This window comes from Panthera onca, chromosome D3 (assembly GCF_046562875.1).
Source record: "Panthera onca isolate mPanOnc1 chromosome D3, mPanOnc1 haplotype 2, whole genome shotgun sequence".
Taxonomy (NCBI): Eukaryota; Metazoa; Chordata; class Mammalia; order Carnivora; family Felidae; genus Panthera; species Panthera onca.
The window spans coordinates 14,877,575-14,901,195 of record NC_138350.1 but is presented as its reverse complement, the minus strand read 5'-3'; the positions used below and the strand labels follow the sequence as shown (position 1 = coordinate 14,901,195).

Sequence of the window (23,621 nt, the reverse complement as noted above, 5' to 3'; positions counted from 1 at the left end):
TTTTTCACAAATGAATAGTCTGCCTCTGACCCTAGCTGACTGGAGTACTGCCACATTTTAGCCCCTCTACATTTACTCCAAAACTTTTCCAACTTCTTACAAAATTTACTAAGGGCTTATAGTGTGCTCATTATGTAACAAGTGTGGCTTCCAGAGAGCTGGGTACAGGGCCAGCGTGCTCCTGATTATCTCGCATCAGAACAGATGTAAGGACTGTTTTGACTTACATTTTAAATAGGAGGAGACAGGCAGCAAGAGAGGCAAGGACTTGTCCAGGATCATGCAGCTTGTAAATGGCAGCGCCAAGCTCCAGAGATCAGACATGTAACCACTGGCGACATTGCCAGTGTGTGTCAGAGTTTATTAAATGTATATTATATTTAAGTGTCATTATAGAAGCAAGGATTGTGCTTCTCCCCAGTTCATCTTTTTTTAATGATGAGTTCCTTCCTGCCCCCACAACTGCTAGTGTTTGCAACTGTAGCATACACATGACAATTGTCTAAACAGGCACTGGATACTGTTCTTTCCGGTACAGGGCTATTTTACCAAGGTTTAGATAGAGCAGTGATTTTGTTTTCCATCCAGGTAAGTACTCTAGATTGGGTCTTAGCTTCTACTAACATTCTGCTTAACTTTCCAACGACTTCTCTGTTGGCGGGCAGCAGATTTTTAGGTTTTTGAGCCAGCAAAATTTCACAAATTTGCTGGGCTAATCTAGGTTTGTCAGCTTTTTATTTTGCCAAGTAAAGGATGTACAGAGAAAGGCCTATTATCTCCAGTCCTTTCACTTCAAAAATAAGGGACTTTTTTTTTTTTTTTTTTTTTTAATAAATAAGGGACATTTTAAGAAACACCAACAGGGGTGACTGGGTGGCTCAGGTCATGAACTTCCAGTTCATGAGTTCAAGCTTCACATCGGGCTCTGTGCTGACAGCTCAGATCCTGGAGCCTAGTTAGGATTCTGTGCCTCCCTCTCTCTCTGCCCCTACCCCACTCATGCTCTGTCTCTCTCCCTCTCAAAAATAAACATTAAGGGGCGCTTGGGTGGCTCAGTCGGTTAAGCGGCCAACTTCGGCTCAGGTCATCATCTCGCGGTCCATGAGTTCTAGCCCCGCGTCGGGCTCTGTGCTGACAGCTTGGAGCCTGTGTCCCCCTCTCTCTCTGCCCCTCCCCTGCTTGTTCTTGGTCTCTCCCTCTCTCAAAAATAAGTAAACATAAAAAAACAAAAAAACAGATTCTAAGCCACAACCTGGAAAATTCTCACTCAGTAGGTCGGGGATAGCACCAGAGAATTTTTTTGTTGTTTTTTGGCTAAGTTCTTCAGGTGATTCAATGTAACCAGTCTGTTTCTATTATCCAGTGCTGTGTAAGAAACCACTCACAAAGTTTAAAGCAGCAATGATTTATTTTTCTTCTGATTCTGTGGGTTATTTGGATTCAACTAGGCAGTTCTGTTCTACCCTGTGATGTCAGCTGGGGTCACTCAAGGGGCCATATTATGTTGGGAGCTTGGCTAGGACTGGAACATCTGGGTGCTGACTGCTGGCTGGGGCATCTGACTTTTCTTCTAGCTGACTTCTCTATGAAGTCCTTCATTATTCAGTAATCTAACCCAGGGCTGGTAACTTTCTTCTGTAAATAATAAATATTTTAGGCTTTGGGAGTAGCTCCAACTATTCAACTCTGCCACTGTAGCACAAAAGCAGCCACAGTATGTAAATGAGTGGGTGTGGCTGTGTTCCAATAAATCTTTATTTATAAAAACAGGCAGTGGGCCAGATTGGCCTATGGGCCATAGTTTGCTGACCCCCGTCTGGTCTAAGCTTTTTTACATGGCGACTGGCTTCCCCAAAGAGAAAAGCAGATGGTGCTAGGCTCCTTTAGAACTCTGCCCAGAACTGGCACAGTGTCACTTGTGTCACCTTCTGTTGCTTAAAGCAAGTCACAGAGAAAGTACAGATTCAAGGGGAGGAGAAATAGACTCTGGCTCTCGATGGGAGTGGCAGCAGCACCTACAGAGTTAGAGGGCCTGTTGGTGGCCATCTTGGCAGAGAGACCCCACACAATCCATAGCCTGGCCCATGGAAATCTTTGCTCTAGACCAGAGGTTGCAAACTCATGTCCCTAGGGGCCAGGAAGTGAGTATAAGTGAGTCACATGGGCCAGATGGAAGACTGGCAGTGAGGTCTGCAGTGAACTGCTGAACACATTCACTACAGAGGGGCAGCATCACTCAACCACAGCTCAGCATCACCAGACGGGAATGTGGGACAATATTGCCCAACCCTCCAGTATTTTAGGAGAACCCTCAAATCCCACCCTTTCTTTTGAATGGAATTTCCTGATTTTTCAATATTGGCAGAAAATTCGAATTTAAGTGCTGCAGGCCTGGGGTGCCTGGGTGGCTCAGTTGGTTAAGCGTCTGATCATACTGTTGGCTCAGGTCATGATCTTGCGGTTCGTGAGTTCAAGCTCTGAGTCTGACTCTGTGCTGACTCCAGGTCAGAGCCTGGAGCCTGCTTTGGATTCTGTGTCTCCCTCTCTCTCTGCCCCTCCCCTGCTCACACTCTGTCTCTCTCAAAAATGAAATAAACTTAAAAAAAAATAAAAATAAATAAATGCCGCAGGCCAAACAAAACATGTCTGTGGGCTAGATACAGTCTGCCAGTTTGGAACTGTTGGTCTAGGTCATGAATAAATTCAGCTTCAGTGTGGGCACTTCGTTCACACTACTTTAGATTGTTCAAGTAAATTAAAGAAACTGCAGTTATATTAGCAAACCTCTGGGCGCACTTGAAAGATGTAGCAATCATTGTGTCCTATTGTAGAGACATGGAAACACGTCAGAACCAGCAGGGTCCGGAGTAAATGTTCCCGTGAGCCTCAGACTGTTAAGAAGGAGGGACCTTTTCTTATCAACGGCACGCTCGTGAAGGTTTTCTTCCCAGGCACCGGTGAAAGAAGCCCACAATAATGGAATTGTACAAGTGATAACTTAATGACTCTCCATTGATGTCGCTTTAAAGAATGAAGCCACAGAATTGTGCTGTTAGCGTGTGTCGTGAGCAGTTAGAGTTGGTAGCTTGTAATTTACTCTGTGTGGATGTTATTGATCAAAGCTTTTCATTATTGACAGTGTCTCCATCTGCTGTTTGCTGTTTTTAGGGGAAACCACCCTTTCTGACTCAACAGCAGATGTCTCCTCTTTCCCGAGAAGGGATATTAGATGCCCTCTTCGTTCTCTTTGAAGAATGCAGTCAGCCTGCTCTGATGAAGATTAAGCACGTGAGCAACTTTGTCCGCAAATGTAAGTTTGGAGAGGTTTTTCTGGAAAAGTGTTCTGGGAGAGAAAACTGCAAAAATGCCCCAGGCAGAATGAGTTAGTGGTTGGTGGTAGTGAGTAGGAACTCTGCTCTGAGGAAGGCAGACTCAGTTTTAAGGTCAGTTTCCACCTGTTGCATTTGGGAGAACAGATAAGTCAGGTCTCCTGGTTGCAAGTGACAGAAACTCAACTCAAACTAGCTTAGGCCAAATAAGTGAATTTATGGCTCATGAAACCGAGCTCATGAATCCCATCCAGGGATGGGTCAAACTTTAGGCATGGCTGGATCCAGATATGTGAGTTAGTCCTCTGGCTCCATCCTTTTTTTTTTTTTTTTTTTTTTTTTAATGTTTGTTTATTTTTGAGACAGAGACAGAGCATGGATGGGGGAGGGTCAGAGAGAGGGAGACACAGAATCTGAAGCAGGCTCCAGGCTCCGAGCTGTCAGCACAGAGCCCGACGTGGGGCTCGAACTCACGAATCGCAAGATCGTGACCCGAGCTGAAGTCGGACGCTTAACCGACGGAGCCACCCAGGCGCCCCACTGGCTCCATCCTTATATCCACTCAGGGCCGATAATCCTGCAGGCATAGCAGGCACAGTATTTAATTTTAATAAATTGCACTTATTTTCATTAATTTAATTTAAATTTAGTTTGAAACAAGAAAACTATGAACAAAATAATTATAGTGATTTTGGGTTGTATTTATCCTTTTGTCAGTGGTATCATAAAATACAATTTTTGACTTTTTTTAATGTTTATTTTTGAGAGAGAGAGATAGTAAGTGAGCGTGAGCAGGGGAGGGGCAGAGAGAGAGAGGGAGACACAGAATCCGAAGCAGGCTCCAGGCTCCAAGCTGTCAGCACAGAGCCTGATGCGGGGCTCGAACCCACAGTGAGATCATGACCTGAGCCGAAGTTGGAGGCTTAACCAACTGAGCCACTCAGGCGCCCCCTGATTTTTTTTTTTTTTTAATGGAGGAAGAGGCTGATGAAGGCAGATGTACCTAGGCCCTATGAAAGTCATAAATCAGCCTTGGCCACACCCTGTTCGTGTCTTACTCAATGTGGGGGAGTGGGCTGCTGGTGTCCCAGTTTTGTATTTTATTACTTTACATCAGTGTTTTTTGGCCAGTGGTGGTTTTGCACCTCCCTACCCCCCCACCCCGGACACTTGGCAATGTTTGGGAGACATTTTCAGTTGTCACAACTTGAAGGGAAGGGTGCTCCTGGCATCTAGTGGGTGAAGCCAGAGATAATGCTGACCTTCCTGCAATGACAGAATAGCATAGAATTATCTGGCCCAAAATTTCAGTAGTGCCGAGTTTGAGAAACCCTCCCTTATGCGACTTTGCTGTGTAACCATGCACCTTGAACTATAGTGGTCTGAAACTATAATCGTTGTATTATGCCTCATGAATCTGTGGGTTGAGGATGTTTCCACTCCATGTGACTTGGGCTAAGATTGCAGGCACCCAGGACTCTCCTCGTCTAGAAAGTCCAAGATGGCCTGCACAGTGTCTGGTATGTTGCCTAGAGGGCTGGACTAGGCTGGGACTCTGGGATGACGGGGACTTTCCCTGTCTCTGTGAAGTCTCCAGGCCTCTTGCTCTCCAAGTGGCTTCCCTGTGTGGTCTCTCCATCAAGGGTTAGCCAACTACAGCCTGGGATCCCTGTTTTGTAAAGCAAGTTTTACTGGAAGGTGTTGGCCAGGCCCATTTGTTCACATACTGCCTGTGGCTGCTGTCCCACTACAAGGCCTTTGAGTAGTGGTGACTGAGACCATATGGCTTACCGAGCCTTAAATATTTATTCTCTGGCCCTTAAAGAAAAGCTTTCTGACCTCTGATCTACATGGTCTCTCTAGTAGAGATGTTGACTTCTTACATGGTAGCTCAGGGCTTTCAAAAGCACCACGGTGGAAACTGCTGGGACTTCTCAGGGCTTAGGTGTGGAAGGGACGTAAGATCTCTTTGGCTGCATTGTCTTGTTTGAAGTGAGTCGTGGGGCTGCCCAGATTCCATGTGCCAGGGAGTCTAGACATAAGGGCGTGAGTTCCAGGAGGTGTGTGTATGATTCGTTGGCACCATCTTTGGAGATGGCTACCACACCTTATGCAATATTTATTTTCCACTCTCTATATTAATAGGATCCCCAGGAAAGATTTTAACTGGTTCTGTTCTGGGTCATCTGTCTACCCCGTGACCAGGGGCCAGGCCAGGATGTCAAGTGTTATGGGCCTCCTCTGGGTGCCTAGGGGTTCAGGGCACTGCAATTACCAGGGTCTCATGGAATGGGGGATGTGGAAGTGCCCAAAGGAGCTGAGAGTTTTCAGTAGATAAAATTAGTGTATGTCCACTTGTCTTTTCTGTTTCCTTATCTGCAAAATGGGGAAAATGCATATCCAATAAAGCTGTGTGGGGCTTGAATGAGTTAGTGCACAGATTAGGCTTACGTTGCCTGGCACACAGGAGATAATAAATGTTAACCAGTAATGGTAGCCACCAGCCTCCAAGTATATTTAATATATTGTAGGTCTTTAACTTTGAAATGTACTTGGGTACTATTCATTATTCCATATTTTTTTTGAATAAACTCCCACCTTATTTTCTTGAATATTTAAATCCTCAAATAGGGAGTGGGAGGGGAAGGGAAATTATGAGACAGACTAATTTATCAAGCCATCTACCGGCTCCTTCATTAGTCTTGAGTCTGCCCTCTGGTTACTTTAAAGTAGTGGATCTTCTAGACTCATTCAGTAATCAGGGGGCTTAGGCTTAGCGAAATGTAGATTTTTCTAATAGAATTCTCTTGCAAGGAACTGTTTCATATTTTTGAAGAGGCTTCCTGGAGAGTACAGCTGAGAGGCTGTGATTGGAAAAGGGTGATTACGTTAGTATGTCTGGTTCCCCCGCCCCCCCCCAACCTCTTTTTAAGTTTGTTTTGGAATCTAAGTGTTCTTACATGGGTAGAAGGGCCCAAAAGTTGCTACTGCATGGAGACCGTTGGAGGAAATGAGACAGTGGGTATGGCCCTGAAGTGGTATCCCTAGCTGGAGCCAAAGTAGGACAGGGAACCCACATCTGGGAACCCAGGGAAGAGATTTTTGTTTCTTAATTACTGTTCTATTCCCAGTGCCTAAAACAGTGTCTGGCACATGATAGATGTTCAGTAAATATTGGTCGAATGATTATGTTGCTGAGTGAACAAAGTTAAGGGGCAAAATTGTAAGTATTGTATTGTAGAATTTGTGTAAAAAATAAACTGATATTAAAACATGAATGGGGGTTCCTGGGTGGCTCGGTTGGGCGTCTTACTTCGGCTCAGGTCATGATCTCACGGTTCGTGGGCTTGAGTCCTGTGTCAGGCTCTGCCCTGGCAGTGTGGAGCCTGCTTGGGATTCTCTCTCTCTCTCTCTCTCTCTCTCTCTCTCTCACTCTCTCTCTCTCTGCCCCTCCCCACTTGTGTGTGCGTGCGTGCATGCGTGTGTGTGTGTATAAACTTAAAAAAATAAAACATGAATAACAAAGTGTTGATAATTGTTGACATTGGACTATTCTTGGTGGTTTGACGGTAGCTTTAATCCTATTTCAGCTACATTTACTGTAGGCAAAAGCTTCTGTATGTTAACAACTGTAGTATGTATGGGCGAGTTATAACTATAAGAAATTTTTTTTCCAATTCTAAACATAATACAAAGTTAAATATATAAAAGGTCCAAATGATAAAAAAAATTAAATAAACATGGGGTGCTTCAATGGCTCAGCCAGTTAGAGCATCAGTCTCTTGATTTTGGCTCAGGTCACCATCCAGGGTCGTGGGATCGAGCCCTACATTGGGCTGAGCTTGGAACCTGCTTGGGATTCTCTCTCTCTATCTCTCTCCCTCTCTCCCCCCTCTGCCCCTCTCCCCTACTCTTGCACTCTCTTCCTTTTTCTCTGTCTAATAAATTAAAAATAAAAATAAATAAAAGGTCAAAATGAGAGAATATCCCTCAAAATCTTATCTAAGATAACTGCTGTTAACAGTTTGGTGCATAGTGTTGCAATTTTTTTGTCCTTATAAAATATTTATTATGGACATTTTGAAGTGGGTCTTAAGGTAAAGAGAATAATGTAATGAGCTCATGCGTACCAGTCAACAAGCAGTTATCAACCCTTTGCGTGTATGTTCTTACATTACTTTTGTTTAATTTTACACAAAGTGGATCATATGTATGTAATATTTTGCTACTAGCTTTGCTCACTTAGCATTGTATTTACTCAACAAATACGGAGCACTTGCTGTGTGCCAGGTTCCGTTTTAGGTACTGTGTTCACAGTAGTGATCAGCATTGACAAAAATTCCTGCCCTTAAAGAATATGTAATATATTCTAGTGGAGATTGAGCTACCTCATGTGCTTAATATGGTTTTATGTGGGTGGGACTTTTAGGTCGATTCCACTTCCCTGCTGATGGACCTTTAGGTCATTTCTGATTATTTTTCTGTTACAAGCAGTGCTCATGATGAATATCTTCCTGTCTATTTCGAGCACATCTGCTAACGTTTCTGTGAAGGACAAATTCCTAGAAATTGAAATGTTGAATGACTGAGTTGCAGAAAAGGAAGCGATACACTGTGCTGTATTGGCTTTTGCCCCTGGGTCCAAATGTTTATCTGACAAGGTCACGCTTTGACTGCCTTTTCATTACCATGCTTTGGGTCTTCATTTCCACCTCAATATTCGGTACTTAAATGCTGTAACTAACAGTGTGCAGGGCTGAAGTGTGATGTGGTTTTGGAATCACAGAAGCTGCTGGCATGGAGGGAAATTGTGAATCGTCTTTTTTTTTTTTTTTTTTTTTTTTAATAGTCATAGACTTGAGTTTAGTATCTCAATCATTCACCTTAATAATTCAAAGCCTTTGGAATAAGACCTAAAATTTGGTAAGGTTTCTCAGAATTCTGAGTATCCTTGTGGTTCTGTGTATAGCGGTTTATTTACTTGTGTGACTGAAATGCCTGGTGGTTACAGCGATGGATCCAGAGTTGAGTTGGACAAATGCAGTAAGCAACTTAGGGACCCAAGGCCTAACAGAGAATTGGGAGAGGCTGGCTTCATGCGCAAGCAGTAATAAAATCAGGTTCAACCCAGGAAGTTGCAAGCCAGCATATTTGGGGAATTATAATTCAAAACTCAAATACTTGACCTGAAAGAAACTTGGAAAAATGGCAGGGAAGAGAGACAGGGCTTGGCACAGGGATGGCAGGGCAGAAGGAAGATATTGTGCAGCGTTCAGTCTTGCTTCTGCATGAATTCTCCACAAAGGTGCTCCAGATTTATTTTTCGCAATGGTTATGATGAATATATTCGGATGTGCCGACCACGCTTGCCTGATTCCTCCAGGGACCAAAGGGAAATGCTTTCAGGATGACTGGCTGAAGAGACAGGTGGGAAGGCACTCAGTACAGTGGAGTTCATCATGTGTACCTTTGATCCAAGTGAATGCGACTCCACCCACACAACAAAGAAAGGAGGTGGATACCAATTAACATTGTATTGGCTAATTTATCAATATTCTGCTCAATGACTATAGGTAATGAAATGACTTTTCCCCTTGTTGGATTAACTTCCTCCTATTGTGTGAATAACTTGCTGAGCGTAGCTCTAGAATGTAGCTCCCAAGTTTATTTGGTGCCCAACCATGGAAAGGGCAACCTGCCCTAATGCCTGGAGGACTTTAGTGTCTGTCTGGGATATCAAGAGTCTCTTGGTCTCATCATGGCACCTTTCTGAGGGATTCTCCGGAATAATTTTGATTCCGTGTTCCTCTTGTCTTCCTTTGGAGCATAACCCCTATATTTGATGCAGCTTCTCTGTAATGTGCAGGATTGAATTTTTTAGTCAGCTACAGCTGTTCCACTTCCCTCTTTCAGATCCTTAGAGAGTCATTGCATATCCAGTGATGTCCCAGCTTACTGTTCTTAGAGTGTCAGTCAATATACTGTAGATTCCAAATCTGCCATCCATTTAATCCATACTTCATACATTCAGGATCTCCACCTGTTATGGACTGAATGTTTGTGTCCCCCTGCAAATTCATATGATGATGAAGTCATGAAGGTGGGGCCTCTGTGATGGAATTGTTGTCCTTAGAAGAAGAAAAAGAGAGACGAGGGTTCTGTCTCTCTCCATCTTGTGAGGATATAGTGAGAAGATGGCTGTCTGTAAGCCAGGAAGTGGGTTCCCACTAGGAACTCGGTCTGCCAGCACTTTGATCTTGGACTTCCCAGCCTCCAGAACCGTAAGAGATAAATGCCTGTTGTTTAAGCCACCTCATCTATGGTATTTTGTTACGGCAGCCTGAGCAGACTAAGATACTGACTGAGAGATTGCACTTGAAAAAGGAGTACGACCATAGGCAAAGAAACAGATAGTTGCAAACCCTTCCAGGTGTGTGACCTGTCAGTGCTGCAGAGCAAATGTCAGGGCTCCATTTTCTTTTTCTTTTTGGTAGCACTGCTCCATATTAAGGGAAAGGAGGTATTACTGACAATCCGAAAGAGATGGGTTTGTGGGATAACACTGCGCAGTAGCACTAGAATGGGATAAGCCGGAGGTCAGTTCTAAAGTCGACTGAGTTGGGAATCGTGTTGCTTACGTCACATTATGAACCAGTCTAAATGCTGATAAGCGCGTTTGACCAAACGCTGCCCTGTGGCCTTCAGAGAGGAAGAAGAAAAGCCTGATTTGTGTTCTCCTCCTATTTTCTGAGTCTACAGGATTCAAATCGTAGCTACCATGGAAACTGCTTTGGAATTTCTGGAGCCCTTAATTTTAAACTTAACATATAAAAACACTTTTGTGCTGATTTTATAATTATTCATGACGGATGGGAAAGTGACTAAAATGTCTTTTGACAGCGAGGGAACACATAGGAACACTTTTTTCCTTTCTTTTTTTTTTTTTTTTTTTTTTTTTTGTGCTTTCATAAAGATGCGTGTATTGGAAAGTGCTTCACTCACCTGGGAGTAACTCTTACATCTCTTGCAGATTCCGACACCATCGCTGAGTTACAGGAGCTCCAGCCTTCAGCAAAAGACTTTGAATTCCGAAGTCTCGTGGGCTGTGGCCACTTTGCTGAAGTGCAGGTGGTAAGAGAGCGAGCAACTGGCGACGTCTATGCCATGAAGGTCATGAAGAAGACGGCCTTGTTGGCCCAAGAGCAGGTAGGAGCATTTTCACACCACACCCTTTCCCCTTTCTGTACCAGGATGTTCACTGCAGGGGCAATCATCTGCTGAATTGACATCTGGGATTGAGCAAGTTTTCCTCGGCGACTCTTTGGTTAATTACAGTTGCAGAAAGAGCTCTCCTGTTCTCAGCTTTTCTTGAACTGATACTGACTCATTTTGAGGGCTCACAAGCTTCCCGCGATGGCTTTATTGTGTTTCTATAGTTGTATTTTATTCAGAATCAACGTGGCCTTTTAACTAATGAATTTAAGATGACCCTTTATGACCGTCAGCTGGCAGTTTCGACATGTGCATATTGTGGGGTTAGGCAGCATATGGTTGTGTGCACATTTTCTATACTTGTGTTGTGGGCATATGTGTTTGATTTTAAAACAGGCCTTTGAAGAAATTAAATAAAATCGTCCTGTGGCGAGAGTGTTGCTTGTTTGAGAGCAGGTAAGAACTTCTTTTTTATGGTCATGGTGTTTTTCTTTCTTTTAAACAAGGCTGCTGCTCCAGACATATCGATTCATTTGCCGAGTTTCTGGAGAGACTGCCATCAGCCTTGGCGTTCAGAGCAATTTATTAGTTACAGACGTCCGAGCACACATCATGTGTCTGATAATGTACCCGGCTCCGTGGGAAGCCCGTGAAAGGAATTGAAGCTCCATGGCCGTTAGTTGCAGGGTTTTAAAAACAACTTTGGAAAGTGGAGAAAAAATGCAAATGTATAAAGCAGGCGCTTAGCAGCTAAACATCACAGAAGGGAGAGCAGTTAGCAAATTCACCAGCTGGGGAGTGAGGAGAGATGTGAGTGAGCCAGGGACGGTTAGGGGAGGTTCACACTGCTGAAAGCGAATGCAGGTTCTGGGCGGAGAGACGTGACAGGAGTGTGGCAGGTGGAAGTGTATGTGTGACGTTCTGGAGGTTTGAGTACTAGAATGCTGTACAGATGTGTGTGTGTGTGTGTGTGTGTGTGTGTGTGTGTGTGTGTGTTTCCTTAGTGGTTTAGAACAGATGGGACTAGGAAATGGGGAGAAATGAGACATTTGGGTGGGGAGAGGGTAATTGGTGGGAAATCTGATGAACCTTTTTTTATTGTGGCAAAATATACATAACATAAAATTTACTGTTTAAAATTTTTTTTAAATTTTTTTTTTTATTTTTGAGAGAGAGAGAGAGAGACAGAGCGCAAGTGGGGGAAGGGCAGGGAGAGAGGGAGACACAGAATCTGAAGCCGGCTCCAGGCTCTGAGCTGTCAGCACAGAGCCCGATGCGGGGATCAAACTCCTGAGTCATGAGATCATGAGCGGAACCAAAATTGGGCACTTAACTGACTGAGCCACCCAGGTGCCCCTAAAATTAGGGTTGTAATTATTTAATTAGGGTTTTAACTGTTTTAATCCTTCTTAGGGTACAATTCACTGGCCTTAAGTGCATTTACCAATGTTGTGCAACCATAGCCAGTATTTCTAGAATTTTCTCATCCTCCCAAACAGAAACTCTGTACCTATTAAATGTTAACTCCTCATTCCCCCAAGAACTGTTTGGAATGGCAGCTCACTTTGTGAGGCAGCTGGGGATCATTTACACTTTTGGAAGGAGGAGGTTGGGATCAGAGTCTGAGGACTCAGTGGCTTTGCGTGGCCTCCAGTCAAAGAAGCAGCGGAGGGCAGGAAGCTGCTTGTCAGAGTCCGAGAATGATGTAGCCTGTGTTTAGCAGTGAAATGTGAGCTACTTCACGGGAAGGAGAAATGACAGGACGTTGCCGATCATTTGGAAGGGAGGAATGGGAGGTGTTCACTTAACCTCCCAGTATCTGAGCAGCCACCTATCCTCGGTACAAACTTACTGAGCACCTGTTGTGTGTGGTGTGCTTCTGGGTCCTTGAGGGGAGGCATGAAGTGTAGCCCTGACCTTGCACGCTTCTGTTTTAGGTGGGAAGTAGTGCATGTAAAAAGAAAACAATCTAATATACTGCACTGCAGGCAAGCGACAGAGATGTGCAGATAGGGTGCCTTCCTTCCGGTGAATGACTCACGATGACCCTGTGTGAGGTGTGGGCTGGGGGATTTTAAAAATAATACACATCTAGGAACTAATAAAAGCTACCCAACCATTCCTTAAGAGGGTGAATAAAAGAAGAGTCTTTAATTGAGCCATGGCAAGGCTTCATAATTTAAGGGCATGAGAAGAGAAAAACCAGCACAGGGTGTGAATGAAAGGAAATGCCAGAGAAGGAGGTAGAGAGAGGCGACATCCTGTAAGCAAGACCTATCACCTAGGAGAGGCCAGCACACCTGTTCAGGGCTCTGTGAGAACCAGAAGAGTCCTCAGAGACCATTTATTTTATTTTAAAAAAATAAAAATAATTTTTTAATGTTTATTTTTTAGAGAGACAGAGTGCAAGTGGGGGAGGGGCAGAGAGAAGGAGATACACAATCTGAAGCAAGCTCTGGGCTGTCACCACAGAGTCTGATGGGGGGCTCGAACTCACGAACCGTGAGATCATCACCTGAGCCAAAGTCAGATGCTTAACTGAGCCACCCAGGCACCTGAGACTTTATTTTAATGGAGGCTTCAGGGGTCAGATGAGGAGCCAATGGTGAGCAAATGAAGATGTAGCCTTCTCAGTTCAGCCAACCTTCACTGAACACCTTTTATGTGCCAGGAAAGAAGGACCACAGATCAGGTGCAGGAGATTACAGAAGTTGGGTTGTTTCTGGAATGTGTTCGATATAGCACTGGTGGTATGCAAGATGATTTTAGGTAGTACATGGACAAAACTATTTTGAGGTGTTTAGTAGTCTAATATTAACTAGCGTGTTAAAACCCGGGAGTTTTATAGATGTTAAAATAAATGGAAGAAGGCATATTTAAAGTTAAATTATTACTACTTTTTTGAAGTTTTATTTATTTTGAGAGAGCAAGAGCGGGAGAGGGGCAGAGAGCGAGGGAGAGAGAGAATCAAACAGGCTGCATTCTGTCAGCACAGAGCCCGATGTAGGGCTTGATCTCACGAACTATGAGACCGTGACTTGTGCCAAAACCAAGAGTCGGATGCTTAACTGAGCTACCCAGGTGCCCCTAAAGTTAAATAATTTTTATTTTGAAATAGTCACAGATTTATAGAAAAGTTGCAAGCACAGTGTATCAGCCAGGATTCTATAATATATAAAAATATGCACATTAAATATATATACATATACACATTGAATATCCATACATACATGTGTATGGATGACTTACCCAATTGTAACGACTGTAAAGTCTGAAATCTGTAGGGGAGGCCAATAAGCTGGAAACTCTTGCACTAGAACTGATAATGCAAACTTGAGGCAGAATTTCTTCTTTATCAGGGAAGCCTCACTTTTGTTCTTTCATACGATTGGCTGAGACCCACCCAGGAAGGATCATCTCCTTTACTAAAATCAACTGTTTGTAGATGTTGACTTGTTAACCATATCTACAAAATATCTTCACAGCAATGCTTGAGATTAGCTGGGTGCTATAGCCTAGCTAAGTTGACATGTAAAACTATCACAAACTATGAACAACGTTTTTCTTCCTGAGCCATTTGAAAACATGTTGCCAGTGGTGCCCTGTTACCTCCAAAGACTTCAGTGTGCATTTCCTACAAGAAGGACGCTCTCCTGTGAACCACAATACAGCCATCACTATTGGAAAAGACACAATGCTGCATTACTGCCATCTAATCCTAAGACCCCGTTCATGGTCCACCAACTGTTTCATGGTCTTTTAGAGCAAAAGGGCCAAGCTCAGGATCACACATAACATTTAGTTGTCCTGTCTTTTTAGTCTTTTTCAGTCTGGACCAGCTTCTCAGTTTTCCCTGGACTCTCATGACCTTGGCCATTCTGAAGATTACAGGCCAGTTATTTTGTAAACATACAGATATGTTTAATGTTGCTCAGGTTCATTCAGGTTATAGATCTTTGGCAAGAATATCACAGACACGATGTTCTATTCTTCTCATTGAGTCCCACCGGGTGACCCCATTTCAGTTTGTCACATTCATGTCGATGTTCACTTAGGTATCGGCCGTGCTTCTCCACTGTAGGGCCACCCCTTTCTTCTTCGTCATTACATGAGTATTCTGTAGGGAGGTGCTTTCAGACTGTGGAAATACCCGATCCTCATAAAACTTTCAGGTTCTTAATTTATAGCTGTATGGACTTGCATGTTCCTGTTTAAGTCAATGAATTAGAAGCCATTCCTGTCATTATGTATTTTTATACTCAAATCGTCCTCTAAGCTGGGCCATGAGAATCTCTTCAGGTTGATTTCTGTGTCTTTTGACGCATCCCCATCTTTGAGTTACTGTCTTTCTGGTGCAAGATGTTAAAGCTCTTGTACTTTTACCTTGCCTGCCCCACCCTTGCAATCAGACCTTTCTCAAAGGGTGCCTGTTTCTTTTAGTGTAAAATGGTATTTAGAAACCAAGATCCGGGTACTAGGTGTCCTTATTGCTGTTGGAGTGTCACTGCTTCCAGATCCCTTTCAGTGAGCAGAGCTAGAGAATAGAAATTCAGGTTTTTAATATAGCTACTTGCGTGCGCGTGCACACACGCGCACACACACACACACACACACACACACACACACACACATTTATTTCTCTATTTCTCCATCTCTGTATATTGAAAAACCATGTGTTCATACCAGTACGTCCAGGTTCAGTCCAACTTCCCTGAGTGTATTCTAGTGTTCACCCTTTCTGTGTTTGTAGCTCCCTTCTCTGATATCACCCATAATATCTTAGCTTATTTTATGCATCTCTGTGTATCCAGTCTACTGTCTTTGCTGCCACTCTTCTCATTGGTAGGCTTAGATGCCCTGTTCCAGGCTATCGCTGCATGTGGATGGCTTCCTCACCCTATTTGGGCCCTTGATACCTGATATTGGACTGCCTCCCTCTGCCCCCCCCCCCCCCCCGCCCCCACACATAGTTGCCGCCCTCCTCACCCTGCTTGGGCTTGGCACCCTGTTCTGGGCCACTGTGTCCCACTCTCCCTACTACCTGTTATGGATGCTTACCTTGTTCTGTTCCACCTAATGGATTTAGGACTGAATTATTCAGGGAGAGAAGGTGAAGAAGAAAAAGAGGGAGATATTTAGATTCAAAAGAAGTGAGTTGCTTTAAGGACAAAAGTAAATAATTGGACAGATAATACACAGATCTGGCAAAAATCATGAGCAAAGTAGACGAATGAATGAAATTTGTGGAGTGCTGGGCTAAGGGATGGTTTTTCTTTTCTTAAACTAGAGACATCAGTTTAGGCTTAAAGAGAGAGGTTGGCACAATGGAATACTACGTGGCAATAAGAAAAAATGAAATATGGCCTTTTGTAGCAACGTGGATGGAACTGGAGAGTGTGATGCTAAGTGAAATAAGCCATACAGAGAAAGACAGATACCATATGGTTTCACTCTTATGTGGATCCTGAGAAACGTAACAGAAACCCATGGGGGAGGGGAAGGGAAAAAAAAAAAAAGAGGTTAGAGTGGGAGAGAGCCAAAGCATAAGAGACTGTTAAAAACTGAGAACAAACTGAGGGTTGATGGGGGGTGGGAGGGAGGGGAGGGTGGGTGATGGGTATTGAGGAGGGCACCTTTTGGGATGAGCACTGGGTGTTGTATGGAAACCAATTTGACAGTAAATTTCATATATTAAAAAATAAAAAATAAATAAATAAATAAATAAAAAAGAGAGGTTGGGACATTCACCCCTCCCCCAACACTTTGTTCTTTATATTATAATTGTCTAAAGGGTTTCTTTTCCCCCTAGGTTTCATTTTTTGAGGAAGAACGGAACATATTATCTCAGAGCACAAGCCCTTGGATTCCCCAGTTACAGTACGCCTTTCAGGACAAAAATAACCTTTATCTGGTGAGTCTTTTCATCCATCTCTCTGGAATTAGTCCAATGCTGATACTCAGATATCATAGACATAGAACTGGATGTGTTTCTTGTCCATATGCTCTGTTGAGTTGCTGTCCTGACTTTAAGGTGTCTCCCTGTTCTCCTTGTCCTAAAGATGAAGGGCTATCCCATTTAGAAACAGCCCCATTTATTGTTGAGTATTGTAGCTGTGGCTTAAAGGGCAATAATGAGAAATCATTTATTTGGAAATAGTCTGATACTACCTTTAATAGACTCTTGCTTTAATTTTTTTTTTTTGAGACATAATTGACATACAACATTACATTAGCTTCAGGTGTACAGTGTAATGATTCAGTATTTGTATATGCTGCGAAATGATCAACCACTAAGTCTAGTGAACATCATTTAAATTTTTTAATTTTTAAAAATTGAGATAATGCACAGTTATTTTAAGAAGATGCAAACACTGCAGAACTGTATGAAATAGGGAAAGTTCTCTACCTTTCTTTCTAATCCCTTTCCCTAGGGGAACCTATTATTGGTTATGTATGTTCTTCCTGACCCTCATGGAAAAAATATTTCCATGTCTATATTTATAACACATGTATATAGTTTGTTTTATGAAACTCGTATATTACTTTCTACTCTTTTCTTCAGCTTGCTTTTTGCCTTTCAGCAATTTACCCTGGACATTTTTCCATGTCAGTACATACAGATCTGCCTTGTTCTTTTGAACAATGCCATAGTATTTCTGATGTACGTGTAGCATAACTTTCACAATACTAAAATTAATTCTGGAGCCTTGTTTAGGTTCTTGGGGGCTTAGATTCCTAAAGTAAAAAAATTTATCCCAGAAACAATTTTTGTTCCTGATTAAGCCCTTAAAACAAGACTATCATACTATTACCTTGAATGGAGAGAAACTCTTATAGAGGCTCATGTAAGAGGAAAGGGTAAGAAAGGGTTGGATTCCAATTTATCTCAAACTTCCACTGGATAGTTTTGGGGGACTTTATTGCCTTTATTTGTGACCTGTAATAAGCACTTTATTTGGTTTCCTATTAGTTGAGAACCTATTGCTGGTAGAGAAGTACCCCCCACAGCCTTCTGAGCCCCAGCCCCACCTAGCCTTCTGAGCAAGAATGTTTACATACAAACGCATTAGGAGATTGGCCTTGCACTAACCACATGGTAGAGGTGATGACAAATTCTAAGTGTTCTATGTAACAGTGATGACAACTGGTGGTTGACATTGCTTGTATTCGGGTGGCCAATGAGGATGACCAGAGTGGCCCTGGGAGTGATACCAGCTCGTAGTTTCCTTTGTGTTGACTAGTAGTTTTGTTTCTATTTTTGTTTTCATGGCTCAACACTTTTCAAAGTGCATCTTCAAGAGGGTAATACCTGGTCATTTCAAAAATTTTAACCTCTTCGGTGCCACCATTTTTATCCCTACCAATTGACTTTGTCCTAGTGGTAGACCTTCCCTTTTTCTTTTTAATCGTGTAATTAACTGCTGTGGACTTCCGCTTGGGCACAGCCTAACTGGAATGCCTTATGGTCTGGGAATATCAGCCTCTCCTCTGCTAAGAGACCTCCCAGTGGCAGGGGGCTTCCTTTTGTGGGCCTTTTGTCCGTGGGGCTTCCATCTGGATGTTGCCCCTGGCATTGGCATTCCTAGCTTAATGACCATCTTTCCAGGTTTTCTAGCCGCCATCTTACAAGAGGGGAATGATCTCAAAACAGCTGTCTCCTGGAGTTCTAGTTGCCTCAGCACATTGATACCTGGCTGCAATGACATTTTTACACCCTTCTTTCATAGCTCAGTTGGGTATTGCTGATGGGATCTTGTAATTATTTCCCTGTCTGCATTCTCTTCTCAAGTATGTTGGTAATTTGGAGTAAAATGCTTGCTAAGGGTACAGTTTTCTTATAAATATCCAAACTCAGCATTGGAACTAAGATATGATTATAGATCCCCCATTCTTTATCTGCAGTTCTGAAATGCCCAGAGCTCTGAATAACCTCAAGTTCCTTAGTTACTTATTTGGCAGCAAAACCTGACCTGAATCTCTTCTTCATTCCCTTTAGTATGACTATTTGTAATTTTGCCAAAAAATTGTGATTTTGATTGCATTTGATTACAGGGTGATATCTCAAGCCATACCCTAGGGTGTTAGATAACATAAAGTAAATGCACCATTTTACTTTTCTAAAATCTGAACATTTCTGCATCTGGAAATACATTCTGCCACAAGATAAGGGGACCATAGATCTATATTGGTATCGTGAAGTACCAAAATTCCATTGTATCTATTGACCACTTATAGATCACCAGACCTTTGAAGTTTGGGGAAACATAAATTATCCTAAGCTCCCTGGCAGTTGAACGTTCACTTGTGATGCAAATGCAGTTTAATTGAAGATACATTTAGAAATCAGTGAATAAAACAAGTAGGAATCAGTGACCTATATATTTCTCAAAGCTGTCTCTTCTCTCCATTCTTGCTTCGACTGGGTGAGTTCCTGCTGCCATCTTTTTTTGCCTGCATTACTGCAGTAACCTCCTAAGTGTTCTCCCTGCCATCTGTCTTGCCCTTCCCCCAGGTCTTCTACACACTGCAGCCAAGTCATCCCACTGTTAAAACCCTTTAAGACTCCCTGCTGCCCTCTGGATAAAGTCCAGACTCTTCCATGTGGTTTCCAAGGCCTTTTTCATATATACCTCTAGGCTTGTTGCTTACCATTTCTTTGTTTTTACTTTACATTCATCCTGACCTTCCTTTGGTTCTTTGATCTGGCCTCTGACCTTTCTCCACGCTGTTCCCTCTTTCCCTGTTTCCCAGGCTAACTCCTGTTTCTCCTTCTGGACTTGGGCCAGGTATCACTTCTTCCAGAAACTCATCCTGGCCTCTCTTCTTCCGGGAGGGTTGCCCTTCTGGCTGCATACTCATAACACCCTGTTTGTCCTCTTCGTGAGTGGGTGTTGGGCTACCCTACCAGGCTACACCTCCCTCCACTAATGGAGGGATTCTGTTTCCCTTGCTTCCTGTGGTGCTTCCCCAAGTAAATGCTTAAGATGCGTTTATTCAACGAATGTCTGATTAATTTCATAGAAATTGATTTACATACAGATTTACTTACTGTGTTATGGAAATCACACATGAGTAGTATGAGTTTTATTCTCTAAAGTATGTAATTCAAGTTAGATCCAGTGGGATTTTCAAAATTTGGAGTGCAGTGCAGGGAAATTGAACTTGGATCCTTTTGAAATTTGATGGTTAAAAATTTATTTGTCGTTACATACCAATGAATGTGGCTTGCCATTTTCTGGCATATAGAAAATTTCAATGAAGTCCATTGTATTAATGTCTGGTTCTATATAACAAGGCTAGTTCTGTGTTCTGGCAGGCAGCCCATGGAAACAGCGCTTTGTTGGTCTGGTTCATGGTGAAATCTGCTCAATTCTGTATAACAGATGCCTTCACCAGTGTCCTTCCAGGAAGGAGCTGGTCTTTACAAAGAAACCATTGTTTTGCAACTCACCACTTGTAGTATTGTTGCATCTAAGCCCTTTGTGGGATTCTTAAAGCTTGCTGGCTTTGTATTGATGTTTTTCATGCCATGTGTCTTCAGGCTGCCCTTGCTCTGAGTCACAACCGATCCATGAATCTTCTTTCCTTACAGTGGCCTCACATTGACTTCCCTCTGTTCATTCCAATTTTTTCTCCCCCAGTTGCACATAGGATGTATTAGTTAAGGTATAGACTAAGCTACTGTAACAAAAAGATACCAAAATACAGTCGGAACTGACAGAGCAGCTCTGTTGTATGTGATAATCCAGGGACCCAGGTTCCTTCCATCTTGTGGCTCCTCATCCCTTAGGATGTTGTCCTCTTTGATGTGGTTGAAGTCGGGTATTTCATATTCTCATTTCACCTGGCTGGTAGGAAAAAGGAGTAGAGGACAGAACAAGCAAATTCCTTTTACTTAGAAAGATATGAAAGTGGGGCACATCATTTCCTTTCCTATTTTATTGACTAGAACTTGATCATATGACCTTACATCTATACCATCTAGTGGCATGGTCATTCTCCAGCTTCAGGAAGAATGGATTTGGGGGACCAGTTGTAGTCTGCCACAGAGGTTAAAACACCTACTTTTGTAGGCAATAAGAGATCTGGGTTTTGAAGCCAGGCCCCCTAGATCCACCTCCCATACTTTTACCCATTATGTTACACTGTCACATCCCAAAGCACTTCTGTTCCGTCCCCGGTTCTGAAGTCCTGCTTGGGATTAGTTCTTTATATTGTCTCGCTTTGCACCGAAGCAGTTGCACAGGTGGTATTTCCTTCCTTTGTAGGGACAGTTTGGAGGTTGGCTGTTTTTAGACAGTGACCCCTGTGGCCTGTGGGTGTTGGGCTCTAGCCTCTGCTGACACTGGGAGTCTGGAGAGAGTTAACAAATACAACTTCATTGTTTATTTTCGTAAAATGTGGCAGCTTATGATAGTTTTGACAGTGAGACATGTGCTGTTTTGATCTCTCAGAAAAGATTATCCAGTTTTCAGGCATGTCTCAAAACTCACCAGCATGTTCTCATGTTGCTGTTTCAGAAGCCTGGGTTTGGAAGCTGGCTGCCCGTCGGAAGGAAGCTGTTACTTAGAATATAGGTTCTTGTTTTATTACTCTTCCTTGGTTGGTCTCTCTGGAGTCATTGGCCTTTTCGGCTTCAATGTTCTCATTGGTGAAATGAGATATTAATACCTCTTATTGACCCCAATTCAGTTGCTGAGTATGTTATTGCCTTGGAGGGGTTCCTTGTGCCTTCAAAATAGTTGTTTTATGTCCTGGTCTTTCGAGGCATATTTCAACTGAATGCATTTAAAGTCTTAGTCGTCACAATTTTGTTCCATTGTCCCAGTTTGTCTTGTCCCATGGTCCCAGTTTCTGGCTTAGTAGATCGAAGATGGAGCCCAAGAATTTGCAACCAGGTCCCAGGTGATGCTGCTGCTAGTCTGGGGGCCCCACTTGGAGAACCATGGTCCTACGGCTATAGTTACAGTTAATTTCTGGCTACTTCTTCCTCCTTTTGCTCCTTCAACAATGGTGAAGTTTCTCAGATCCTGTCCCTTGCTCTTTGCTCTTTCAGGTTGACAAGTGGTACCTACTCCCCAGCTCTTAACTAGCCCCAGGGTTCTTCACCAGGGCAGGGTGCTTCATTAATTCATGTCCTCAGTTACCTAGTTTGAGTGTGCAGTCGTTTCTTGCCAAGACTCTGGATGATTCAGTGCTCAATGAGGATTTTTCTGAATAGATGGATGAATCAGGCTGGGATTCCTATTTTCTGAAAAAAAAAAAAAAAAAAAAAAAAAAAAAAAAAAAAAAAGGGTCTTCTCTCTTTTTCTCTCGGTGACCTTGCCTTTCATGAAGAATAATTTAGAGTCCCTGCCAGGGACCACTCTGCTTTGAGAAGCCCTTCCTTCCTCCCAGATGCCAAAGATCAGGGACAGTCCACAGGGCAGATAACGATGCCAACACCATTGTTACATTTCCGTGGCACTTTCAGGCAGGCTGATTGTAGTGCAAGCATTTCAAGGGCACGTTGCTGAAAGGGTGGCCAGCACAGCATGCTTCTAATGACATCCTGTGCAAATTGGAATAGGGTACAAGGACTATTAAATACTCACCCCTTCCCCACATATGGATATGAGCGCATGCAGGTGTGCATGTATGTGCATTCATGTGCACGTGCGCGCACACACACACACACACTCTTGTCCTTTGTTTCAAATGCCACACAACTGATGGGCATTGCTATCCCTTGCTATCCCTGTACTTGGGGTGTAGCTGCAAACACCAACAGAGAGGCCTCTACTCCTTCCAAACCGAACACATGTAAGATTTGCCCTTTAATTAGTATCTGCAGCTGCTGCCATTAGAAGGGTTTGTCTCTGTTGGCCTGAATGTCTTTGCTTTAAAAGAGCAAGTCTGTGATAGCTCCAAGCCAGGCTTGTTTGTCAGCTGCTGTGCTTTCTCTGCCATCTGCAGGGCTGCCGCATTGTTTAGGGCTGTTTCCCTATAGGGCCCTTTTCCTCCTCCCGTCGCCCAGCCTTTGATTACCATGCCTTGGTGAGTGCCATTTGGGTGACCTGCAGCTGGTCGTTGCGGGCAGGCACATGTCTCATCCATCCGTGGAGGATTGTTGCCTCTGTGCTGACGGACTGGTTACCTTCCGGCTCTTTGTTGCTGGTGATCTCGTCGTGATGGTCAGAAAGGCTGTAGGTAGTCATTGAAAAACACGTCAAGCAGCAGGAGTGTTGGCTGTATCAAGGGCACCTCTTGCTGTAGAAACTTTTCACCCGCTTGAAGCAGGGAGCCACGTTGTCTCCACAACTTCCTCAGCAGTGGGTCTCAGTACAGTGCTGGGCTGGCTGCGTCAGAATCACCCCGGTGGCTCCTTAAAAATGCAGGTGTCTGGACCTCACCCACGGTCACTGGGATTTTTAACAAGCTCCCTGAATAACCGGTTGGGGTGAGAATGAAACCTACTTTACCCTTTCATACTGCTTAATGTTCGCTATTTTTCATTCCTCTAGAATTCCAGCTCCATGAAGGCAAAGGACTTTTGTCTGTTTTACTCTCTGCTGTTTTCCTTATATCTAGAATAGTGCCTGACACACAGCAGGCACTCAAAAAAAAAATTTTTTTTTTGATGAATGTGTTTTTTTCTGTTTTTCAAAAGCACCTCCCTGGATGATTCTGATGGACAGGCAGGTTTGACAAGCCACATTTTGGGGGTATCAGTGCCTCACCAGGCATCTCTGAGTAGTCAGAGTCCTGGACGGAGTCACACTTTTGGACAAAAGCAGGTGCTGTGAATGGGTTTTCTGGGACAGCCTGGGTGGTGACTTTGGCCTTTAATGGTTTATCGTGTTCTTCTGACCCTGGTGTTTAGTTCATAGCAAGCCATCTGGTAAGGAGATTTAAAGGCTCTTCATTTGTGACTTTGTTTTAAAAAATTTTTTTTATGTTTATTTTTTGACAGAGCGCGAGCAAGCTGGGGAGGGGCAGAGAGAGAGGGAGAGAGAATCCCAGGCAGGCTCCACACCATCAGCATAGAGCCTGACATGGGACTCGATCTCACAAACTATGAGATAGTGACCTGAGCCGGAA

The 23,621-nt window shown here is 43.3% G+C and overlaps 1 protein-coding gene across 16 annotated transcripts in view; it reads left to right on the top strand.

Moving 5' to 3' along the window:
- Positions 1-23,621, top strand: part of CIT (citron rho-interacting serine/threonine kinase) — a 162,206-nt gene that overhangs the window by 3,095 nt on the left and 135,490 nt on the right. For all 16 annotated transcript variants that reach the window (XM_081790717.1, XM_078435727.2, XM_078435726.2 and 13 more), the window contains exons 3-5: positions 3,169-3,310; positions 10,360-10,535; positions 16,351-16,452. In XM_081790717.1, the coding sequence (XP_081646843.1) occupies positions 3,169-3,310; positions 10,360-10,535; positions 16,351-16,452 (420 nt within the window). The remainder of the gene's footprint in view (positions 1-3,168; positions 3,311-10,359; positions 10,536-16,350; positions 16,453-23,621) is intronic.